Source organism: Triturus cristatus, chromosome 3_1 (assembly GCF_964204655.1).
Source record: "Triturus cristatus chromosome 3_1, aTriCri1.1, whole genome shotgun sequence".
In the NCBI taxonomy this organism is placed as follows: Eukaryota; Metazoa; Chordata; class Amphibia; order Caudata; family Salamandridae; genus Triturus; species Triturus cristatus.
In genome coordinates, this window is record NC_140583.1 from 847,248,686 (window position 1) to 847,271,552 (window position 22,867).

Below are 22,867 nucleotides of genomic sequence, written 5' to 3' on the forward strand. Positions count from 1 at the left end.
AAGGGCCCGGGCAACAATGACCTCGTCTAGGGCTTTCAAAAAATGTGATATGCTACTATATTACCGGGTAGACTTAGTCAATTACATTTGTAGAATTTTACTCTGAACTATATATTACGAGGTCAGACGTAGAAGCTACTGAAATCCACAAATATCTAGATGAAGCTATGCTAGCGTGGCTATAGCAAGACAAGAGAGCAATTATACTCTACCATCACCCTGAAAGAAAGAAATAATGTTTTAAAGAGTTTGAGAAATGAAAGTGCCCCAGGTGGCGATGGTTTGCTAATTGAATTCTAAAAAGAATATGTAGAGAAATTGGCCCTGTACCTATTGGCAGTTTATTTGGAAGCATTTGAGCATGGGATGCTCTTTCCAATGCTTTTAAGGCCATTTTCATTACCCTCCATCTCCACAGTTATATGACTCCTATACACCACTATAGTTGATTAACATTAATAACAAAAAAAATTTGGAAAAATCATAGCCAATAGCTTGCTAGCCCTATTGCCACAACTGGTCACAACCAGACCAGTTGGGTTTCATATCTGGCTTCTCTACGGGTGACGGCTTACGCACACTGTTTGCAATTTTTCACCAAATTAAACAGAATATAGTTGTCATTGGCACATTCTTCACTGTCGCTTTGGCTTTTGATTCAATTGATTGGCCCTTCCTCTTCGTGGTGGTGGAAAAGATGTTCATGAGCAAGGGCATGCGTCAGTGGATCAAACTCATTTATACCTCCTAGCTGACAGAATAAACATAAATAATCAACTATCCTCTTCTATTGCAATCGGCAGAGGGACAAGGCAAGGTTGCTTGGTGTTGCCAGTTCTATTTGAACTGGCCATGAACCCCGGGCTTGCACTCTTCAAGAATCTCATCACACTTGGGTCATTCAATTTGGCACGCAGAGGATCTTATTCTTGGTCTGTGTAGATGATTTACTCTGCCTGATTAAAGATACAGAACTAAATTGAATACAGTCATAAAGGAGATCCTCCCCTTTGTCAGACGATAAGGTTTCTTGTTTAATAGGTCAAAGACTGAAATGCTCTCCTTAATGATATATACACTGACGCCAGGACTGGAATTCCAAATCAGATGGCAAACCAATTCAATTAGATACTTGGACATATTATATCACTGGGATATAGATATAATAATTAAGGAGAATTACAGAAGATGTATGTAAAACCATTCCTTCCTGGTCGAAAAGTGTGTCAGAATGCCTCTATCGGTAGCAGTTAAAGTAACCCCACTGAAAATTGTCCTATTTCCTAAAGTGATCTGCCTCTTCCAGAATATACCCATCCCCCTCGCCAAGGCACTTTCTGACCAGCATAAGAAGCTAATAATCAGACTTGCATGGACTGGCACCAGCCCCGAGTGGTGTGGGAGAAAAGGCAACTACCCTACAAATGGGGTGGTTTCACAGCTTTAAACGTTGAGATCTGTTATTTGGTATCCCAGGCGAAATTCATGCACCATTGGTTCCACTGTTTGAGGCTGCCTCTCCACTGCAATCTTGAGATGAGGCTTGCGTCCACAGGGCCACTTAAGGCCTCCACACAAACCTAACAAAGAAATTCATACATGTATAAGACTAGTGCCACTGTGCCGGGTGAAGGCAATGTACTTCCCTCGTAGCCCCTGGTGCAGGTAACCAGAGAATCAGGGGTGATCAAGCAACTTGAGAAAAAGCCCTGAAACTCACCAGTGCATTATTTCTCAACAGTAGTTCAAGACCGTTGCAATATACTTGTATGGCTCTCCAAAATTTGCACTTGAGGTGCTGAGGTATTACAGACTTCGCCATGTGTGAGATCTACCCTTTAATTCTGGGGGAACTGGAGGCTTACGGCTTGGTCTCCCTGCTAATAGCGAACCCCAACAGATAAGCCACCAGTATAATATGATAGCTGTTGGAACTGGTGCTTTGGTGTCCCAGGCCAGATCCAGATTGGCTCAAGACTAGGGATGTGAGATTTAGGAAGCGCCACGGGCTTACAGTTGCCTGCAAACAAGACATTTCCAGTAATGGTTTTAAACTCATGCATTTTAAATAGATTCATAGACAATATTATACACCAGCTAGTATGCTGAATTTTGGCATGGACTTCGACTGCTGGCGTTGCAGAACATCTGGTGCTCATATTTGTTTCCACTTTGATGTTGGACTTCCTAGTGGTTAAGGCTTTCTGGCTACGGGTCTATGAGGTGTTAGGAACGATGATGGAGCCTCGCTCAGAGAGCACCCCTTTTGTGGCATTCCTCGAATTTCTCAAAAATATACCAAAATCACCTAGGAAATTAGTTGTAATGGCAATGCTAAGTGTAGGGCCGTATGTGCTGGGGGAGGGATAGATCCTCGAGGTTTAATGACTAGCTCAAAGATATGTATTTTGTTGTGAGCATTTGGAGGTGTACGCCACTTGCCTGCCCAAAATGTCTTACCCCAGAGACATTTGCGGACCACTACCTTCATACCCGACTTGGTGGGCGGATACATTTTGACCCTGCTCCCCATGTTGTAATAAAAAGTGTTGATCTGGGAGTAGTCTCAACCTATTGCTGTCGTAGCAACTGTTATGACATTGCCTGTCGTATTCCATTCTGCCGCCACTTTAAGTAATATATAACTATTGGTACCATTGTGTAGGCACTTTTTCTCACTATGATGTGTATGCGTTGCCTTTTTAAGCCTTAAAAAATAAAACTATTAAAAAAAAAAATCTTACATCCAGATATGTTAGGAGTAGCTTAATTAAAAATATTATTGGAGTGTTGAAGCTCGCCAGCAGGTTCAACATTGGTGGAGTAATATGTTTCGCGTTTAGGTTTTTTTAACGAATGCCTTGTGTAGTTTGTTAAATGTGCTAGTGATCTGAGCAACAGGGGGATTTCGGATAGTCCTGCCACACCCCAACAGAACGTCCACCGACTAATCTGGGGGCTTCCGTGTTTTAGTTACTGTCGTGTTTTCTCCTGACCATTAAAGTTGTTTCAACTGCAAGTTCCTTGCCTACATTGGCCTAGAAAATATTGCTTAAGGAAGGCAGATTTATGGCAGGTTCTTGTGTAGCATTTACCTGGAATTTGCTCTTTCAAAGGACAAAGAAATTGGCAGTTTGTCACCTGTTTCTTAGATAGAGAACATTATTTAAGGCTGATTGAGTAGTGTCCAGGTTAGGGGTGGGCGGAATTCGCATAGTCGCGCTACGCAAAGCTCTGCGAAACGGTAAAATATCTCCGCGAACACGCAGAAATTCCGCGAACACGCGGAATTGCTTGTTGGCGATGCTTTTTTCCTGTTCGCGATCGCTGTTTGCATGCTCGGGGGGAAATGTCTCGCGAGCACGCATTTTGAGAACGCGAACAAGCAAAAAATTCCGCAAAGCTGCGGAACGCAGAATTTTGGGCAATTCCACGTTCTCCGCAGAACACGAAATTACCCAAATTCTGCAAATTCCACGAGCGGAACGGAATTTACCGCCCAGGCCTAGTCCAGGTTCTAGACTGTTCAGAGCAGCTCTCAAAGTGAAAGAAATTTCCCTTGACAATAAATAGATTTTGATATATGGATAATTCAGTTGTTCCTTATTCGCGATTGTGTTTTATCAGTTGTTTCTTGTGTTGATCTGTGCCTAATCAGTAACTTCTTTGTACCAAGGAGAAGCATGTAATATGTTCGTACTTTGACTTTGTTCTGTACGTTTACCAAGTACACATAGCACGTATGTGCATAGGATTCCGCATTGCTTGTAATTAGGACCTAAATCAAGTATATATCCCTTAATTGGGAAGTAAACACTTTGAAGGTATTATGGGACATACGGAATGTGATTTATATTAACAAATGCCAATGTGGAAATATATACACAGTTCAGACTTCTAGAAATTTTTTATATTGAATGAATGAGCATAAATTAGACTAAAAAACAAAAGGTCATATCTGGCAACCGCAGTGTCTTATAATTGCTGTTGCAGTGTGTGCAATACATACTACAGAGCTAACGTTGAGGGGTTAGTCTTACTAGAATTAGTTTTACAGTTCTTTATTTTGAGAGGTGAGAAACTAACATTTTAACAAGGTGGTGGAGACATACCAGTGGTGTGTAAACAGATCAATTTAAATTGCACACCTAATATTCTACCACAATGGTGACCAGTGCTTTAAATGCAAACAAATAAGTGCAGGTACTCACAAAATAAGCAGTGGACTGGGGAAGGAGTTTGGGGCGGGGCTATGTTTTTTACTTTCCTAAACTTTGTATGCAAAAAATATGCATGCATTGTAAGAGTTTCTAGCCATTTATATAGTACTTATCAATAAGTACTTCATATTAACCAAACTAACCTTTTATTAAGCAACCTTATAATAATATAATATTGAGAAAAAGCCCACCAAGTTTCCTAATGTTTGCCTTGTAGTTTGCATGCATATCGTTGATGCAGGATCAGGAATCGCTAAACTATATGATACAGATTTTAACTTGTAACCTGCAGGTAACACAGTGATCTCTGCAGCAAAAACAGTAACCAGCAGAGCTCTCTATGTAAAAAAACAACTCTGTGATCTGCATGTTCATGCTGTGCGTTACAGCAGGCACATTGATCCTCTCTGCAATTTTATATTCAGTCAAACCTTTGATTAGAAAAATGCACACAGATATTTCCAGCAAGTGCATTAACCAGCATAGTTATTAAAGTGCCATTGTACCCGGGAATTTACTGGATTCACAAAGATCTCTGTACCAAGTAATATTTCGAAATGCAACATGTTGTGATGAGTTAGGCAAGGCAGAATACATTTATTTTCACATTTGTCTTATTGACAAATTCTTTGGGGAAGAGTTAAAAAAAATAACTACGTTCAGACTTTGCTGTTTGCGACTGCGCCCACTTTCTGATGCAAATGCTTGGGCTTTGCCCGAATAATAAAGCTAGAGGTCGCCTCGCGGGTAGCTATTTTTAAAGTACATTTGCCTAGAGGTATGTGAGCCACTTACAGATCGAACCAGGCTTGAAAAACACACATTCCCTACACTCTGTCCTGATACATTTGTCCCTTTTCACACACACACGCTCCCTCACACGCCTAAAAGCCCATTTCATGCTCTCTAAATCACATTTAGTTTCACACAAACACACAATACTACTTTTCATTCTCACAGTCATTCCCACACTTGCAAACTCACACACTTATTGCTTTTACTTCCTGGCTCTCACACATTCACTTTCACATGCAGGCCCGACAGTGGAGGCCTTCAAATCTTTAACAGGTGCAGCACAAAGTCGGGGTTCGCATTTTGTACAATGAACAGAATCGCATATTGAAACCTTTTCAGAGACTGCCACAGGTATGTCTTATTGGAGCAGAGATACTTAGGAGGTGATTTGGGTGCTGCAAATCACTTAAGTTTATAGTTATATAACAAATGTTTATAAATGGCGCACTGACGAATCAATACTAGTGCTGCAGTGTTTGGAAAAGCATGAATGCATTGATTTAAGTCTAGAGGGCAGGGATTTTCTCTAATGCAAATCCCTTTCATTTAAGTTGTTGATAGGGGAAGATTTGTGAGCGTTTAAAACAATAGGCAAACTAACAAGCTGTATTGCCCTGAACAATGTGTCCCACACTCACGCCCATTAGGTTTTTTGGTCTTCGGACTGCACTAGTGGATTGCAGTGGAGCAGCCTCATTATGTTTCATATCAATGGGTTTCCATTCGTAAAGGGGGGTTTATCATAACTAGTTTGGAAATGCCACTTACAGAATATGGACATTTCTATGCACCAAGAGTCTCGGGACGGTGGTGTCTGGCTCCATTGGATACCATGGATCGGTGCCAGCACATCTGTGCATTGCTCAAGCGACAGCCATAAACCAATGGCATCTCACATGGAACGGTAGACCTCAGCCATTTGAGATGTGATAGATTGAAGATAGCGGTTGTGACACTTAATCTTTAGTGGGGCCATGATCTGGCCCCTAGAGACTAAGATCTGCATTCCACTACCCCATGGCAGAGAGGCCTACAATTTAGGGTAGTCATCTGTGGTTCAAAGGGGAACACCTAAACCACCCGAACTTCAAAGACACACAACCGTATAACTACGGGTGCCATCCTTCAGCAAAGGGTGAGATATGCTTGTGGGGACCAGAGAACCCAGACTGTGTAGTGTTCACTGCCAGAGGACTATGTTGTGCACATGGAGGATAACTGTCCAAATAGTGGCTGGCCTGGACTGAAGACCTGCTGAAGTGTGGCACCCTGAAGTGTGCTCTTTAAGGGCCCAACTGTGGGCATCCTGTTCTCCCTGAGATCTCGGGGACATCAAAGAGCTCCCACCAGGGACCTACACCATCTACCTGTGACATCTGGAGAGGGTGCTCTCTCAAGTGCCCACCACGGCTACTGAAATAACTGGTACCGGGGTGTGAGCATGGAACTAAGACTTGTGTCTGGAGACTGGATTGTCTTGGACAGGTGGTTCCTGTACTGCGGGGATCCTGACACTCATAAGCGTCTAGTTATTGGTGAGCGGATTCACTGGTTGGGAGACCCCGCGTGGCACATTTAATTAATCGTGCCACATCTCTCCTGTGCGACACATCGACATGCTCATTGCGTGAGGTGTATGATTCACAGGGTGCTACCCTCGGAGGTGGGGTGTACCCGTGAGCCTCATTCTCCCATATGTGGCTCTGCTGAACTTGTGCCTGTGTGTGTGACCAGACTGGTCGGGTGCAGCCTGTATCATCATGCACCAGACGTGGTGCCTCCTTTCCAGGGATGTACGGAATTGCATCTCTTCGCTGTGTCTGACCGGAATTGCCTGGTGCAATGCGTCTCAACGTGCACTGGTCATTGTACCTCCTTTCCCGGTAGGCTCAAAATTTGCAACTCATCGTATTTGAAATCTGAAGTGCCTTGTGTGACTCATACCAACGCTCACCAGATGCTGTACCGAGAGTGGATGGGCACGACCCGGATCATTGTGTACCGATCGGGCACCTCATCCTATCAAGAGGCTCCCCGGTGTTACTCCTCATTAATCGGTTGTTCCCTTGTTGACCCTCATCGCGGAGGTCCAACTGCCCTCTCTACACCTGGCACCTCACAAAGACATCTTGGCACCGGGTAGTAGCGAGAGAAATTTACTGGCTTGAAGGAACGCTTCCAAGACAGTTCGGATGTGAATCAAGAGACTTCATGACTCCTTCATGTTTTGAGACCTGTGGGTGAACTTCCATAGTGGCTGCTAACCTACCCTTGTTCACGTCTACCTCCTAATTAAAACTGCTACATATTCCCATCTGCTTTCCAAGAACCCAGAGTAAGGGGCCAATTCTGATGCGGTTTGGAAATCATTACGACCGAATCGGTTTGGGAATGGTTTTCCAACTGACTCGGATCGGTTTACGATGCATGCAGATCCTTCCAGATACGATTGGGTCAGAGTCCCATCGACTTTAATGGGAGCCTATGTTCGGACCGAATGCATAGGCTCCCATTGAAGAAAGGGGTGGCTGGGGGAAAATCGGGCACCCTGTGGCGGGCATCCCCTGGTGCCTGTCACACTGTACATGGCTGGTAAGGGGGGACCTATGGGTACCCCCACGGGCCAGATTGGGAAGGCTCCGGTTGCAGGGGTGTCCTGCTAAGGCCCCCCAAAGTCTGATTCCGACTGCCGATTCCAGTCAGACGACACGATTCGGAAAGGCTGTCCGAATCCAGCATCGTAAACAGTCATTCAGAAACACGGCCAGTAGAGACGTACGAGTCTGCTCTGTACGACTCGGTCATTCCAAATGCCTTTGTGTTCAGATTAGGATATTCCTAACGCCTAACTCACATCGTAATCATTCGGAAACCTTTCCGATTTGGTCAGAAGGACACATTCCGGATCCGATTCGGATGGAGTAAAGGCCGTTAGGAGGCCTTCTAAATTGTGGAAGTGGGGGTTGAATTAGGAATTATCCACAGTGTGCATACTATTGATATCATAACAATAAGACTGGGCCTAGTACTGCTAGTAATATTTCCGAATGTGTTTTATGCCCAAAAAGTATATGTTATAGGGATTGAATATGTGTGTTGAATATAAGCATTTTTACATACATCCTGTGTGAGTCTCTTTTGGGATGCTCGGTGTGTTTATCATGAGTGGCTGCTTTGCCTTTGCTTTACACATTGCCTCTGTAGTAAGCCTGACTGCTCAGAGCCGAGCTACCCAAGGATGAGCACAGGTTATACAGTGAGTGTAATCACCTGCCCTTGACGGTAGAGGCTGTTCTGCCTGGCTGGGGGCATCCATTCAGCCTGCCAGACACTGCCCGTTCCAACAGAAGTGCATCCTCGCATCAATTTTCAGCGCAAGGACACATTCAAACAAAAGCAACCTGAACAACAGTAGCAATTTTTGAAATATCCCATCCCCTGAGCATTGTTTTGTACCCTTGCAGTAATATTATCTGTGAGTCAACTGACTCCATTTTGTCCATAACATATTTAATTTGCTTTGAAGCATGATTTGAGGGTTATATTACTTTGTTACTTTACTCTTATAAACTATTCCCTTACGAACTACATATTGCAAAGTTATACCCCTCACCGCCCACCGAATCACAGAATTCATAAGAGGCATGTTTTACCTTTCCTCCTGTGGCCAAAGACTTCTATGCAATAAGAACTAAATACAGTTTGTGACATTCTTCTGAGGCCTCCTGTTGTAAAGGGTGCATACCCTTGACCTGGGCGATTCAATTGCAAGTGAATCTGGTTTCATGACTTTATTTTGGCCTCAGCGCGCACTGTGTGCACACAGTAGGCCTAGGTCCGAACTTGGCATTGAACCTTACAGCCTGGCTCTGAAGTCATGGAGAAGTGCCAAAAGGGTACCCTTAGCTGGGCATGAGACTTGATGTCTGTGACTATGACATTATACAGTGAGTGGTAGTGTCAGTTTCCCTTGTATTTTACTGATCAGTAGCTGAACAGGCCTCTTTAACAGTTTAGAGGTATGTGTGCCATGCCTTCTCATCCTCTGGAGTAACGTTCCACTTATGTCATAACCAGACGCTGCACTGACATCCCTGTGTGAATATCGAGTGAGCATGCGTAAATGGGGCAAGCATACATAGTAGTGGAAGGACGTCCTCCTGAGAACTGTTACTTGACTAATGGTGGTGGAAGTCAGCTGAGACAGTTGCTAGTGAAAGAGAAGTTTCTGAGGAGTCTGGGTCCTTTGTTTTCCTTTGAGTGGCCCATCCTAGAAAATTGATGGGAGCCAGGCGCAGAGCTTGAAAATTATTATGCTGATGTTGTGGGTACTCCTGCTTGGAGCCAGCATTGCCATTAACTCCAAAGAGAAGCCATCATCTTCCACAAAAACACTGTCTGCACTACAGAGGAAATATGAACTATGTAAAGAAACCAGTCCAAACTGCTTTCTAAAGTGTTGAGACAGAAAGGTCGCCTAAATGGCAAACGGGCATGAACTTCTGCCGTGAGTAACAGACTTCTTGTGAAACTTGTCCTAAGTTTTTGTTTGGCTCTGGAGTCATGCTTATCAAGTGCTTGCTTAGAAGCCTAGGCCTCTCCCTGGTAGTGCGATGTCCAGAACCTGTTCTATGAACTGAATGGGCTCACTAGGCATGTCTTCACAAATGGGTACACAATATGGTTAGCTCCTATAGTTGCCACCCCATTATGTGTTGGCAGCTGTCCTGTTCCATGTTAGAAAAGGTCATTTTAGACTGCGGTCCGTGCCCTGGGAAAGCCACATAAAGTGGTGGTGGCAGCATACCAAGTTTTTGTGAATTACTAGTTTGACCAGACCTTTTTCTCTGTGTCAAGGAGAGTGATGTCTACTGACCCCTCTTGTGTAAAGTGCCACTGTTATGTGAACCTCCTATCTTTGAACTGATATTCCATTTTCATTTCGAGTGCGTGTTTGTGCAGCGAGTGTGTGACACATGTGTGTGCTGAGAGTTTAGGTTTTGAAGCCATTGGAATATATTTTGGATGGCCCATGATTTAGCATGGTACACAATAGAAGGTGGATACAGCATCTCTAGGTGTGTTTTGACTGCATGCCATGTGTCTAGTGGGTGGAGACCCAGAAACTGAATTAAAGGAGGACGGAGACAGGACTCTGCTTAGAAATTCAGTAATAGAAAATAGATGCTGATTTAATTCTTCCCGATTACTGACATTTGGTAGATGGAGGGTCAGCAGTGTCACTGCAGCATTTAGAATGTTATACACTTTCTAGGCAGGACCTGTCCTTTGTCTGTCCCGATTGCTGCTTCAGGAAAGCTGATGTAGATCTGCATCTCCTATCTGCAAAATGTGTATTAAAGTGGGATCTAGACCCCTCCTCTTTTTTCCATGTCAAAGTTCCTTATGACCAAGGAAGGGAATTAGCTGTGAAACAAGTGCTGTTATCTGCGTGACAGCCCCTGTCTCCTAGAAGTGAGGGGATATTACCTGAAGTTTGCACTTTCCGTTAGAGGAGCTGATGGTGTGCCTTGAGCAAATGTCTTCAAACTATTGGTGTGCCCTCCCCGACGGCCTAGGCTGTGTTCCCAGGGACACACAAATACTTTAGCAAGTACTTGTAAATAAAATGGCCTCAAAGCGCAGCCTGGTTTATTTGGTGCTTCTAGGCTGTCTTCACTTACATTCAGAGCCAGTGAAATGCAAGGCCTTACTGTCCAAGAACCATATCTGAATTTTAAAGGAACTCATTTGGTCTTAAAACAACACCACACCTCATTATGAAAGTGCCCACATCCTTCTATTGTTTTTTTACAACAGTATATAGTGTTGTTAACCTCTTTTATTTATCTGAGGAACACTTGACAGCAAACTCTGTACACTTGGACATTAACTGGTGTCTTAAATTCTAAATGAACAGGACAAAGTTGTTAAAAAATCAGACTAGAAATGTGTAATCGTTTGAAATGCATCAAATGTGAATTGCTGCGAAAGGCCTGTTCGAGGAACAGTTAGCATACAAACCAGTGACTCTGACAGCAACTGTCTTCACCCAAGTTCTGATTATAGACCTCTGCATGGTCACAATGTATAGATCTTGCTGTTCCTTCATGCCGCACTTCATGCTGCACTACTCTTTGGATGTCCAGGCAAGATCTGAGGCAGCTGTTGCTCAGGGGGTGCTTCCAAACCTTTTACTGGGTCCCATGCTCACTGTGCCACAGGACTGAAGCTCTATCTTATTGATGAGGCTTACAAATGCCAAACCGCTCTGAGGTTCCTTTTGATTCCTTCTGGAGGGTTCATGGCATGACAGTTTTGGCTGCACTGTCTCTATTGGAGAATGACCAAGACTAATTTGCATATGGCTGGTCTCTGTCTAGTGTGGCATAGTGGGTGAAAACAATGGACTGGATTGCTGCCCGAGTGATCAGCAGTGCATGAGATTTATTCATGCAGTCCTACCACCTTGTTGTTTTGTTTCAGGCAAAAGCTAAAGTAGCAGTAGATTAGACGGTGGTTGTGAACCTTTTCAGCTAAGGTGAGCATCCCTTCTGCTTTCCATCATTGTGTCTCTTTTACATAATCATCATTATCCATGCTTCTATGAACATTCCAGTGGTAAGGAAGAAAGTTGCTTAGTCGTAACTGTAGTTCACCAACCTTGGTATGTTTTATAGTTTCACATGCAACAACCCACTCTCCTCCCTGTTCATTAGACTTTTGAAAGGACCTTTCACTGGAGGTACTTTGAAAGTGTGAGCTATGGAATCCTTTATTGGCACTAAGCTCAAAGCCCCTCATTATTTGCTGTCAAATATGAGGTGAATAGGATGTACACAATACAATGGTTATAAGTGTAATTATGGTCTTAAAACCGCTCAACTCCAGATACTACAGACTCATTACACTACACAATAGTTATTCTCTCTATCTTTCTCTCTCTCTCTCTCTCTCTCTCTCTCTCATGGACACACCCAGCTAAGTTGTCCTTGTACATATATTTAACCCCGATTTTCGGAGATCCACAAATACACAGACCCATCATCTGGGAAGCACTATACTTAGAAGATGTGGTTTAGAGGAGGGCTTTTCTCTTGCCACAGGCAAGGCACTTCACAAAAGGTGAAGTCATTCTAACTGGAAAAATACATTTCTGTCAGAAAAAGGTGACACACACTATTAGTCTCTAGGCACATCAAGTGAAATCGTTTGAAAAAGGTTTGGCAACGTTCCAGAAGGAAAATAGCAAAAAAGGCTGAGGCGAGTGCTCCAGGATCCTGTTGCAAAAAGCTGGAAGAAAGAACTGACTTGTCACCTGTGGGACATGATGGGAGGGAGAAGGCAGTGCCAGCTTTCACTTCCATGCCCATAGCTGCCTACCAGCTAATACTACCCTATATTTCCTTTCTTTTTCCTTTAAAAAAAAAGATTTATGGAAGATATTTCTAATCACTTTTTTGCTATTTTGTTTTGAATTGCTATTTAACTGGCACATGCATCAACAATGCCATTTGCGATTCCTTATTAGCAAAAAATAAGAAATAGCAAAAGGCTATGAATGTAGAAATCGCTTAAAAAATAGCGATTTCTAAACATTCTTTAATTGCGACTCGCAAATTGCGAGTCGCAATTAAGGAATACCTCCCCATTCATTCCTAAGGGCCTAGAGGCCCATGGGAATGAATGGGAAGACATTCTCAGTTAGAGAATCGCAAATTGAGAATGCAATTTCAAGGGTGCCAGGGTGTCAAAAGGACACCCTGTTGCACCCCTGAAATCTGCATATGAGTACATCTTGCACACACACATGCCCTAAGGGCACGTGTGTGTGTAAAATGGAACTTTGAAAAATGCACTTTAGTACATTTTTCAAAGTTTTTGCAAATTACCATGAAGTTCAGCTTCATGGTAATTTGCTCCCCCTATTAGCGAAATCGCTAGTTTTTTTACTTTCATGCATTGCATTTAAGGAATCTCAATTTGCGATTCCTTAAATGCAATAGCAATTTAAGTAATCGCAATTTAGAGATTACTTAAATTGCAATTTTTGCATTTGGGTGATGCATCCCAAATGCAAAAATACCGGTAGCAAAGGGGCAGATTCTGAGAATCTGCCCGTTTGCGACCGGTTTTTGCTTTGATGCATGTGGGCCTAAATGTTTTAATTCATTGTTTTTGATTTTTTTAATGAAAAATACATTTGGCCAGCTTTAGCCTGTTAATAGGCTACAAAGGGAGTTTTTGACAGTTGTTTTCACTGTTTAAGCACACTTTCCTACTGTATAGCTTTGCACATTCTGTATGTGCATTCTTTTGTAAAGTGCTCATGATCCTGTGCTTTGATGGGACAATTCACTTCTTATGACTGATAAGGGTTCTCCTGGCAGAGAACTATGATTACAGGTACGCAACTTTTAATTATCAGTGCAGACTCTTGACCACCTAAACAGGAAAGGAAGACACTGGCAAACAACTGTGAATTTTATGGCTTTTGCAGAATCAGAAATATTAATTCTGACTGGTTTCATCACTCTGTTAGCTTCTTTTAAGCAACAGAATGGGTTGGGGCTTTTTATAGAGGCAAAATGATTTTCAAGAAAAAACTCAGCTATGCACAGCTAGCACCAGTGTTTATGGAGTTTTGTATTACTTCTCTCAGAGTACCAAGGAGAGTACTTTTCTTGGAATGTTGATGAATCATGTCCCTTCCTTAGTGAGCTGCATCAATGGAACTCCATCACTTTTTCTCTGTGATTTTACAGCCCTTCCAAAGGCACAGGAGATTCTCTCCAGGCTGGAAATCTGGGAGGAACTTACAAGTGATAGGAGCTACCATGCACATAGCCACAAGCAGAGGTGCACAATGGGACCATTGGCTGTACAAATTCAGCAATGGGCACACACTTGAAAGAAAGGAAATATCAAATCATTTTCCACACATGCAGTTAAAATGAGCAAGAACCAGATAAACATTTGGTGAGAGCCAGTGTGTTTTGAACAAGCAAATTACATTTGTACAATAGCATATACATTATCTGAATATGAAACATGGAGATCAGCAACAAAAGGTAAATATGGTCCCTTAGACATGCACCTGGACTGCTTTTAACTATACTTGGTCAGTTGTTTTGTAATGTACTATATATTTTCCCTGCGTTTGTTGGTAAATGTAATGTTTTTATGCTGTGGCTGAATTTAGTAGTTAATAAAGGAAAGCATGACTTGAAGTGTTCTGCCTTCGCCATAGGATTTGATTACTCCTTACGCTACCTTTGAATGTGAGTCTCATTTCTACATCAATGTCTGGTGCTAAATTTTGTCTCACTCTGTTTAACTCCTCTCTTTCACCTTAGCTTGATCCTGCACTCTAGCTATTTCTTAGTAGTCTTTGTTTTGGCATTCATTCATTATCCGCTGTGAGACATTCGTGGAGGAAAGTCATCACCTCTTGTTAACTTGATTATCCAAAAAAGGCTACTCATTGAGAGATCCTAGGTTAATTTTAAGAAGCTTAAGCACTGCAGACACCCCAGGAAATAGCCATAAGGGCATGGTTCGGACTGATTCAGCTCCGTATCCTTCATAGATCCTATGCATCCCGAATAGCGTACGTTCGAATGAGCACCTGTGAGAACGATGAATGCGTACGGGGGGGTGGCGAGGTGGGGCCCTTCTTCCACATACTTTGGTCATGCCCCAGGATTCAATCGTCCTGGACTGGCATAACACGTGTGATAACACAGGTGGTGGGTGAGAGTGTCCCGCTTGACCCAAGGTGGCTCATCCTGGGGGTGACTGGAGAAACGACGTGGCCGTAATGGGCCAAGATTTGGCTGGCCCTTGCAAGTGGGGTGGCCAAGAGAAACATTGCCCGAGCATGGGGAGCAGGGGCAGCCCCTACACTTACAACCTGGAAGAAAGACCTGGACTGGTGCTATGGGGCGGAGCGGGTTATATACCAGAGCCGCCCTCGCAAAGGAGAAAAGATGTGGAGTGCCTGGGCCGAGTATAGAGACGTTTGATGCGAGCCCTGTGAATTGGCATGTGTTAATGTGGGAGACCTGATGCTATAGTTTGCGACGAGGGAAGGGGGTTGTCTCATGGTGGGAATCGCCGACGTGTACATTCTAAGATCTTTGTAATTGTCTCGGCCGTCTCTCCTCAAATGTCATTTGTATATGGGTATTGAACTGAAGCCCGTTTATGTTTAATAAAAAGACTTTAAAAAAATGTTTAAGAAGCTTGCCCTTAATGATGCAAATGCCTCAGTTTACTTACTGGTAATTGCACTACTCAGAGTCCTACTTCCTCACTTTAATTCATAAAACTATGAGGCAGTTTTGCCTCACCAGACACCAATCACCACATGACGATTGAAAATAAAAAGGCCCTCCACCTGTCCTGTTTGTATAAAGCCCAGATGAAACCATACTTAGCTGGCCCGTAAAAGACAGGCTGGGAGGGAAGTTATGAATTAAAGTTATGAATCAAAGTGAGGGAGCGGGACTTGGAGTAATTGGAGCATCACCTCCTTGTCCCTCCATCGCTTGAATATGAGACATACCAAAGCAATTCCAGAACAACTACAGTTGCATGCTTAAATCAAAACTTGAAACAAGACATTGGAACCAAAAATGTCCTTTATACACATTTCTTGTACAATACCGTAATAATTAGCAAAAGTAGAGGGAGTCGCCCAGGTGACTGGTGTGTAGATTTCCTCCATCAAGGCTCCCTGAACTTCTGCCAGAGATTCTGCCAGAGATGCTGACATCCCCCTCGTGGACCTGCCCTGAACTCCCAGAGGCGACAGCTGACCTACTGCTTTATCAGCTAAGAAAATCAAACACTGACCCATCTGCTTAGGGAAAAGACTGAATGCTCTGCACCCCTCCTGACTGGACCAACATTCACAAAAATCGCATCTAAAGCCTTAAAGGAAGAAACCTTCTCTAAATAAATTAGAAGAGCTCTTTTTGCATCAAAATATGGAGCCTAATCTCTTCCTCGGTCGGGCCAGAATACTTCCTGTTCCTTATGAAAGGCCAAATTAATCTTGGATATAGAAGAAGGAGCCGGATGGAAAATGTCTCTTTCCACAAAAATTCAGCAAAATGGGTGTCTACAAAAAGGGAACCCCAACTCACTTAGCCACCTAGCAGAAGTTATTGCTACCAAAATGAAGGTCTTCCGAATAAAGATCTAAACATCCACCGATTCCAGTGGTTCAAAGAGTCCACTTTTTAAACCATCCAAAACGAGTGAAAGATGCCTATTGAGAAGCAGCAGAGGAGGCAAAGGGCATATGTTATCGAATCCCTTAAACACCAAACTCTCCTCATCAGAAAGGTTTTCCCACTAACCTTTAAAAGCCTTACTTTGTTGCCCAATGAATTTTTAATCTGGTTCCTCTAAGACCTAAGGGAAACCTATCCTGTTAGAAAGAAAGCATGTGAGGCAAATCAACAGTCTGAGGATTGAAATGATTACAACCACACCATTGGCTAAATAATCCCCAATGTCGACGTATGATTTCAGAGTTGATGCCCTTCTAGATGCTTGCAGAGTAAAAGGTTACTCCTCTAATAAGCCTCTATTCGTCACCCCCAGCTTCTCCAATTCAAGGCTGCTAATTTGAGCCTTGAGAGTGTCTCCTGATGTAGACTTGGAGATGCTAAAGGTGACAAAAATTCAGAGAAGTCGTAAGAACCCTGCTCATGTCTGCAATAGCATTGTTGATCCCCTGGATATGGATTGCAGAGATTGGGCATACATTCTTCTCCTCCAATGTAAAAATTGATCTGATATCTTGGCTAGGGAGAGAGACTTCATTCCTCCTTGCTTGGTGATATATGATTTTGCCACCAATAAGTAAATCTCCGAAGAGGGAGGAGATAGAGGAACTCCCTTAAACAGATTTTCAGAGTCCAACCTCCATGCCAGATCTCATCTCACATCATGCGAAACAGGGTATTCAGAGGGATTTGAGGTACTGTGTTCCAATTGACTAGGATATATCTCATAATCCACTGGAGATGTAACCCGGCCAACAAAACTGGAAATATTGTTGTGGGTAGGTTCTCCAACAAAGAGCTCAATTTGGAACTGATTGGGACACAGAGATTGAAAATAAGGCAGAATAACTAATCCCACATCTAAAACCTTTCTTCAATGAAGCATTGGTCCTGAGATGGTAATAGGTGTGATTTTTCCCAATTTATCAAGTAACAATGTTCCTGCAGCACTGCGAGAACAGTTTCTGTCTGTTGTTCTAAAATCTCTTCTGACAATGAGTGGATTAACCAATCGTCCATTTAAAGCTGAAGGAAGATTCCCTTTTGATTAAGTAGAGCCACTTACGGAGCCAAAAGCGTTGTGAACGTTCTTGGTGCAGACTCCAGCCTGACGAGCAGGACCCTAAACTTGAAGTGAAGGTCTTCCACATTAAATTGCAAGAACCTTTGATATTCTTCCTGGATTGGAATATGAGGTAAGCATCTTGAAGGTCTATGGAGGTGAAAAAGTCCTGGAAGTTTATCATGATGATGGTGGTTTATAGAGTTCCCATCTTGAAGTGGATGGTTTGAATCCAGGAATTTAACCTCGTTAGGTCCCACACTGGCATGTAAGATCCCAAAGACATTTGGACCAAGAACAGAATTGAATACGTTCCTTTGCCTTGCTGTTCTTGAGATATTTGAACAGTGGCTCTTTTGCCCCATAAAGTATGAATTCCTTTCCATAGTGCTTTGTGCTTGACAGCCTCTCTTCGAACAGAAGTATGTATGAGTCTAGAGAAGATTCTACGAAGTCTGTGATAACCTCTTCTGGCAATGTTCAATGCCTACTGATTGGATATGTGATATGTTTTTCTATCAAGCATGGAAAAAGTCCTGGATTATTCTACCCACTGTTGTTGAATAAGGAAGGTTAATTGTAATGATTTCTGCTTGGAAGAACCAGCCTAGTTAGTTGACTCACTCTTTGCCACAGCTTCTTGGGTTGAAACTTCTTCCTTTGATAAAAAAAAGTCCTTGCGTCATTCTTTTAAGATCCATATAAAGAACAACCCCAAGACTTTTCAGACCCTGAAGACTTACCTTTATAGGGTACGATGTGCTTCCTGTCTTTAAACACTTTCGTAATCATTGCATTGTACCCATCTGATCCCCAAATAACCTCTTTTCATCAAAAGGAATCTTTAGCAGGGCTGATTTCTCTGACGCATATTCTTCCCAGTCTATCTTTCAGACATTTCTTCTTGCCAACACTTCAGACCCTGCTGCCATTACAGTAGGTTCCAACAAATCCAAGGATATATTGGCTATAAACTTGGCCTCTTGTTCCATCAATACCAAGAAGTTAGCACTGTCTGTGCCCTCTTGAATTAAGACTGCCAGCATTTCAAAGTCCTTCACCAGGGACTGTTTTGCACATGCTGAGTAAGTATCAGCTTTAATAGAGAAATTAGTTGCTGAAAATTACTTCTTCAGTGTGTTCTCTTCCATCTTGTCTGTTGCATTAGTTGGAGAACAGTTCTCAGGGTTAAGGGAGGTTTGGCCAATCGAAATTCCTTTCAGCCAGAACAGCAGCTACTTTCAAATTATGCGGAAGACTATCCTCCGATTCTTCCAGTGGATACTTTTTCTGTAAAAATCTTGAAACATTGGCACAGCCTACCTCTTTCCATTCCTCAAATATCAACTCCTTAATCTTCTTGTGTAAAGGCATGGTAAAAGAGGCTGCTTATCGTATTGCAGAAAATACCTTTTGCATCTTCAGAAGAGGCAAACAGTGGGAACTCCAGATTGTCACTGATGTGCCACAAAACTTCAGGTCCCTCCTTTCTCTTAATGTATTTGCCTGGAAAGGAGTTACTGGTGGTCTCCGCATCTGACGCTGACGAATAAGCTGGAGAACACATACCACCAGACTTTGATACTTTTGCTACCTTTAGCCTTGTTCTTGAACTTTACTCCTAGTTCCTTGGAAACTGCAGCCTCAATCATTTCCTGCACCTCTGAAACTTTCATCAGAGAAGGCAAACCTGGAGATGTAGTAGCGGATGTCAAAGACTTGCTTTTCTTAGGAGGAATTGACTCCTCCTCTGAGAAAGAGGAATAGACATGTTTCCTCTCAGAGCTTATCTGTCCTTCCATTGTCAAACAAACAATGAGATGCAAACTTTCCACCCTGCACAGATCCAACCAGTTGGCTTTGCCCAACTCTGACATAGTTAAAACATATAAATTAAAGCAGTGGATACTCAGTGGTGACTTACATGCACCAAAATCAGTGGCTTGCTTCTCACTCTGAGGATGCGCTGACCCTCTACGTGCGGATCCTGCTAATACTGACCCAGAAGAGCAGCCCCAGCAACAAAGAGACTGTCGACTCTATGGCAACTGCTCCTACAGGCAACACCCAAACAGACCACTCCACAGTCCTCCAGCAAAGTGTGCAGTGTCCTCGGGCTAGTAGGCCTGCCCCTCAGTATCCAACCTTTCCCCTGCAACATATACGAGTTACCTTATGCCAAGAGCCACACTTAATCCAGAAGCCGCCCGCAGCTCTGCACGGAGCCATATTTGGTGAGTTTGGGAAGACATAATAGAAACTGGATGGGGGGCTTTTATTCCAATAGTTAGGTGGTGATTGGTGTCTGGGGATTCAAGACTGCCTCATGATGGTATGAATTTAACATATTGCTGTTTGTACTTTTGTAAATAGAAAATCTCAAATTTCTTTTCTTATATTCTTTATTGCAGGTACAGGGAATTATGCTCTAAATAGAGTACTGTAATTGTGCATACTGAGGTTTGCTTGGGAAGATTTGGGAAGATTTATTTTTCCAGACAACTTGACAGAAGGATGTAATCCTACCATATAATATTTCCAAGCATGAAATACATGATATTACATTTCTAAAATAATTTGGGGGTGATGTTATAGTCAAAATTGTGTAAGAGAATGAAACTGGAATTATGTAGCATTCACATACATATATAATTTGTTTTTTCTCAATGAAGTGTCCTGTTTATAGAATAAAAAACATTTATTTTACCAGGTATTTGTGGTTCAATTAAAAAGTCAAATTTGTATTTTTATGCCTAAAGGAGGAACCATTGCAACCGCCTGCACAGCCCACACCTGCCATTGTTCGGCCAACATCATTACAGGTTCCCAATGTGCTGCTGGCAAGCTCCGATTCAAGTGTTATCATTCAGCACGCAACCCCGTCACCAACGTCAAGCACTGTTATCACTCAAGCTCCACCTTCAAATAGGACAATTGTGTGAGTAATGAAGAATGACTCAGGACATCTTACACACATTAATCAAAAATTCCAATTATTTTTATTTGTCAGTGCAAAAAGTTATTAACCAATTTATTCTGTGACGAGTTAAGAAGGTGTTCAGTTATTTTTAAGTAGTTAAATAGATGATAATGGCTGCTCTCCCATATGTACACCCCCTTTCCTATTTGTTACAACACTGTCATCTCCACTTATTCCCCATATATGTTGATTTCTTTGATAAGTTGGTTGCTCTGCGTGTTTGGAGCATTGTTTTTTTTTTTTAATTAATTTTTGTTTCTGATTTTGCCGCAGCAATTTCGTTCCTTTGCCTGACTAGGTTTTTGTTCAGTATTGGTATTTAACATTAACATCTGAATAGAATGACCAGGCCTACAGTGACTTAAGAGAAATTTCAGATGTTTAGAAAGGAGTCCTAATATCTGAGGAGCACATTAGGGAAGTATAGTAATCGCGGCCTAGGAAAAGATAATATGGTCAGAAGGTATGAATATAATTGCAGATATGCCCCTGCACACCCCTTGCCTAATTTTACAAAGAAGCTTACTCATATCACCACCACGCAGCCTATTCTGGACAACAGGTTGCGTATTATGGGTTTGGAATGTGGCAGGGATTCGTTCCAAGCTATTTGTGCCAAAATGGCTCTCTTTTATTAAAAATTATGATATAATTATGCTACAGGAGACGCGGGAGGTGGTACCCACTTTTTTAGACGGGTACCAATGCTACAATATTCCTGCCATTGGTTCCATTCTGGTCATGCATCAGGTGGATTTTCAGTATGGCTGAATATAGCCCTGGGTGGTCACGTGGAGGTTTTGGAGACTGCTAGTAGTAGCTTTCAAGTGCTCTGTTGAAAAACCCATTTACATTTTTACTTGGTAAACGTTTATACCAATGACTTTAATAATGTACCTAATCCAATATTTTTAGAATTAACTAACTTTCTTACCTAGTTACCTGTCAGGGTTATTACCCAGGGCCAGGGATTATACCTTTGCCTAGCTGGTGATTTCAACGCACACCTCCGTAATGGTAGAAATACTTTGGGGAATACACAGGGGGGGGCTAGACCACAGAAGTCAGGAGTTGGGATCGATAGTGGAATCTTACGACCTATTAGATACTATGGTAACTGAAGGGAAAGATGTTATCATTCCACCAACTTATAAAGGTAGAGGGTCTCCCTCCACAATTGATTTTATTTTTATCACCCGGAGCCTAGAACAAATCTTGCTTTTTGGGTCATTTGTTGAATCCACCTTTAGTGACCACAATCCACTTGAGGCTCTCTTTTTAATGGCTCCAAGGAAAGTTTACGAGAGGCAGATAGGGGCCTGTGATCTTCAACCCAAAACGGATAATTTAAATCTGGTATGGAGAATGCGCGACCCTGTTCGAACTTTAGAGAAAATTGTGAAAGGGAACAGGAGATCAGTGGAGGTCTTTCTATCAGAAAAGGATAGTGCTATCAACATAGTGGGTGCCTTTAACAAACTTTGTTTAGGCATAAAAAACACTCTTCTTAAACCATTATACCGAACTACTAAGCTACATGGTTGGTTTGATCATGATTGCACAGCAGTTAACCAAGATATAAAATAGCACTAGGGAAAAAGCCCAGAAACCTAGTATTAATCACTGCCTTGGGGAAACACTATAAGGCTGTTACGGCTAAGCGCTGGCAGCAGGTTCTCACAGATCAATGGGAGACACTAGCACAAGCAGCTAATATGAAGGACAGCAAGCACTTCTGGGCCACAGTTTCTGGCATGAGACGTAAAAATCTGACTGTCTCCCCGATTTCTTGCCATATCACTAGTGAATCATGGGAGGACTTTTTCAGCAATGTTTATGTCCCCCAATATAGATAATAGAAAGCTAAAAGATGTTAGAATTATGGTGGAGCAGGTAGAAGAGGCCCACTCCCAAAGTATGGGCGGTAAAGCTTCGGGGCCTGATGGAGTACCAATTGCACTTACTCAATACTCAATTTTGATCCTCCATTTTAACCAATGTGTTCATTAAACTGCCTCACACAGATATTCCGGACTCCTAGCGCACTTCTATTATCGTCCCTATATTTAAGAAAGGCAATCGAGAAGACCCCAGTTGTTATAGACCAATATCGTTGATCGATGCAACTGTAAAAGTCCTGGGGCGTGTTATTTATAATAGGATTCAGGAGTTGGCCCAAGCAAAGTCAATCTTGTATCCCCCCTCAGTATGGATTTAGAAGTAAGGTCGGGACAATTGAAGAATGTGCCAACTTGAACCTAATAATAGGTAAGTACACCGTTGCTAAACTTGTGCCTTTATACATCGCATTTATGGATTGAAGTGCTGCTTTCAACTGTGTGAATCGATCGCAACTATGGCACATGTTGATACTTAAGGGTTTGCATGCCCCCCTTGTCCATTTTCTCGCATTTTTACATAGGGGCATGAGAGCCAGAGTTATTATTGTTATTATTTAGAAAATTTATAAAGCGCACAATTACCCAACTGGGTTTCCCGGTGCTGACAGCGG

The 22,867-nt window shown here is 42.5% G+C and overlaps 1 protein-coding gene across 2 annotated transcripts in view; it reads left to right on the top strand.

Moving 5' to 3' along the window:
- The window catches only part of ATF2 (activating transcription factor 2), a 443,302-nt gene that overhangs the window by 128,613 nt on the left and 291,822 nt on the right, over positions 1-22,867 (top strand). For both annotated transcript variants that reach the window (XM_085645248.1, XM_085645249.1), the window contains exon 7: positions 20,135-20,313. In XM_085645248.1, the coding sequence (XP_085501374.1) occupies positions 20,135-20,313 (179 nt within the window). The remainder of the gene's footprint in view (positions 1-20,134; positions 20,314-22,867) is intronic.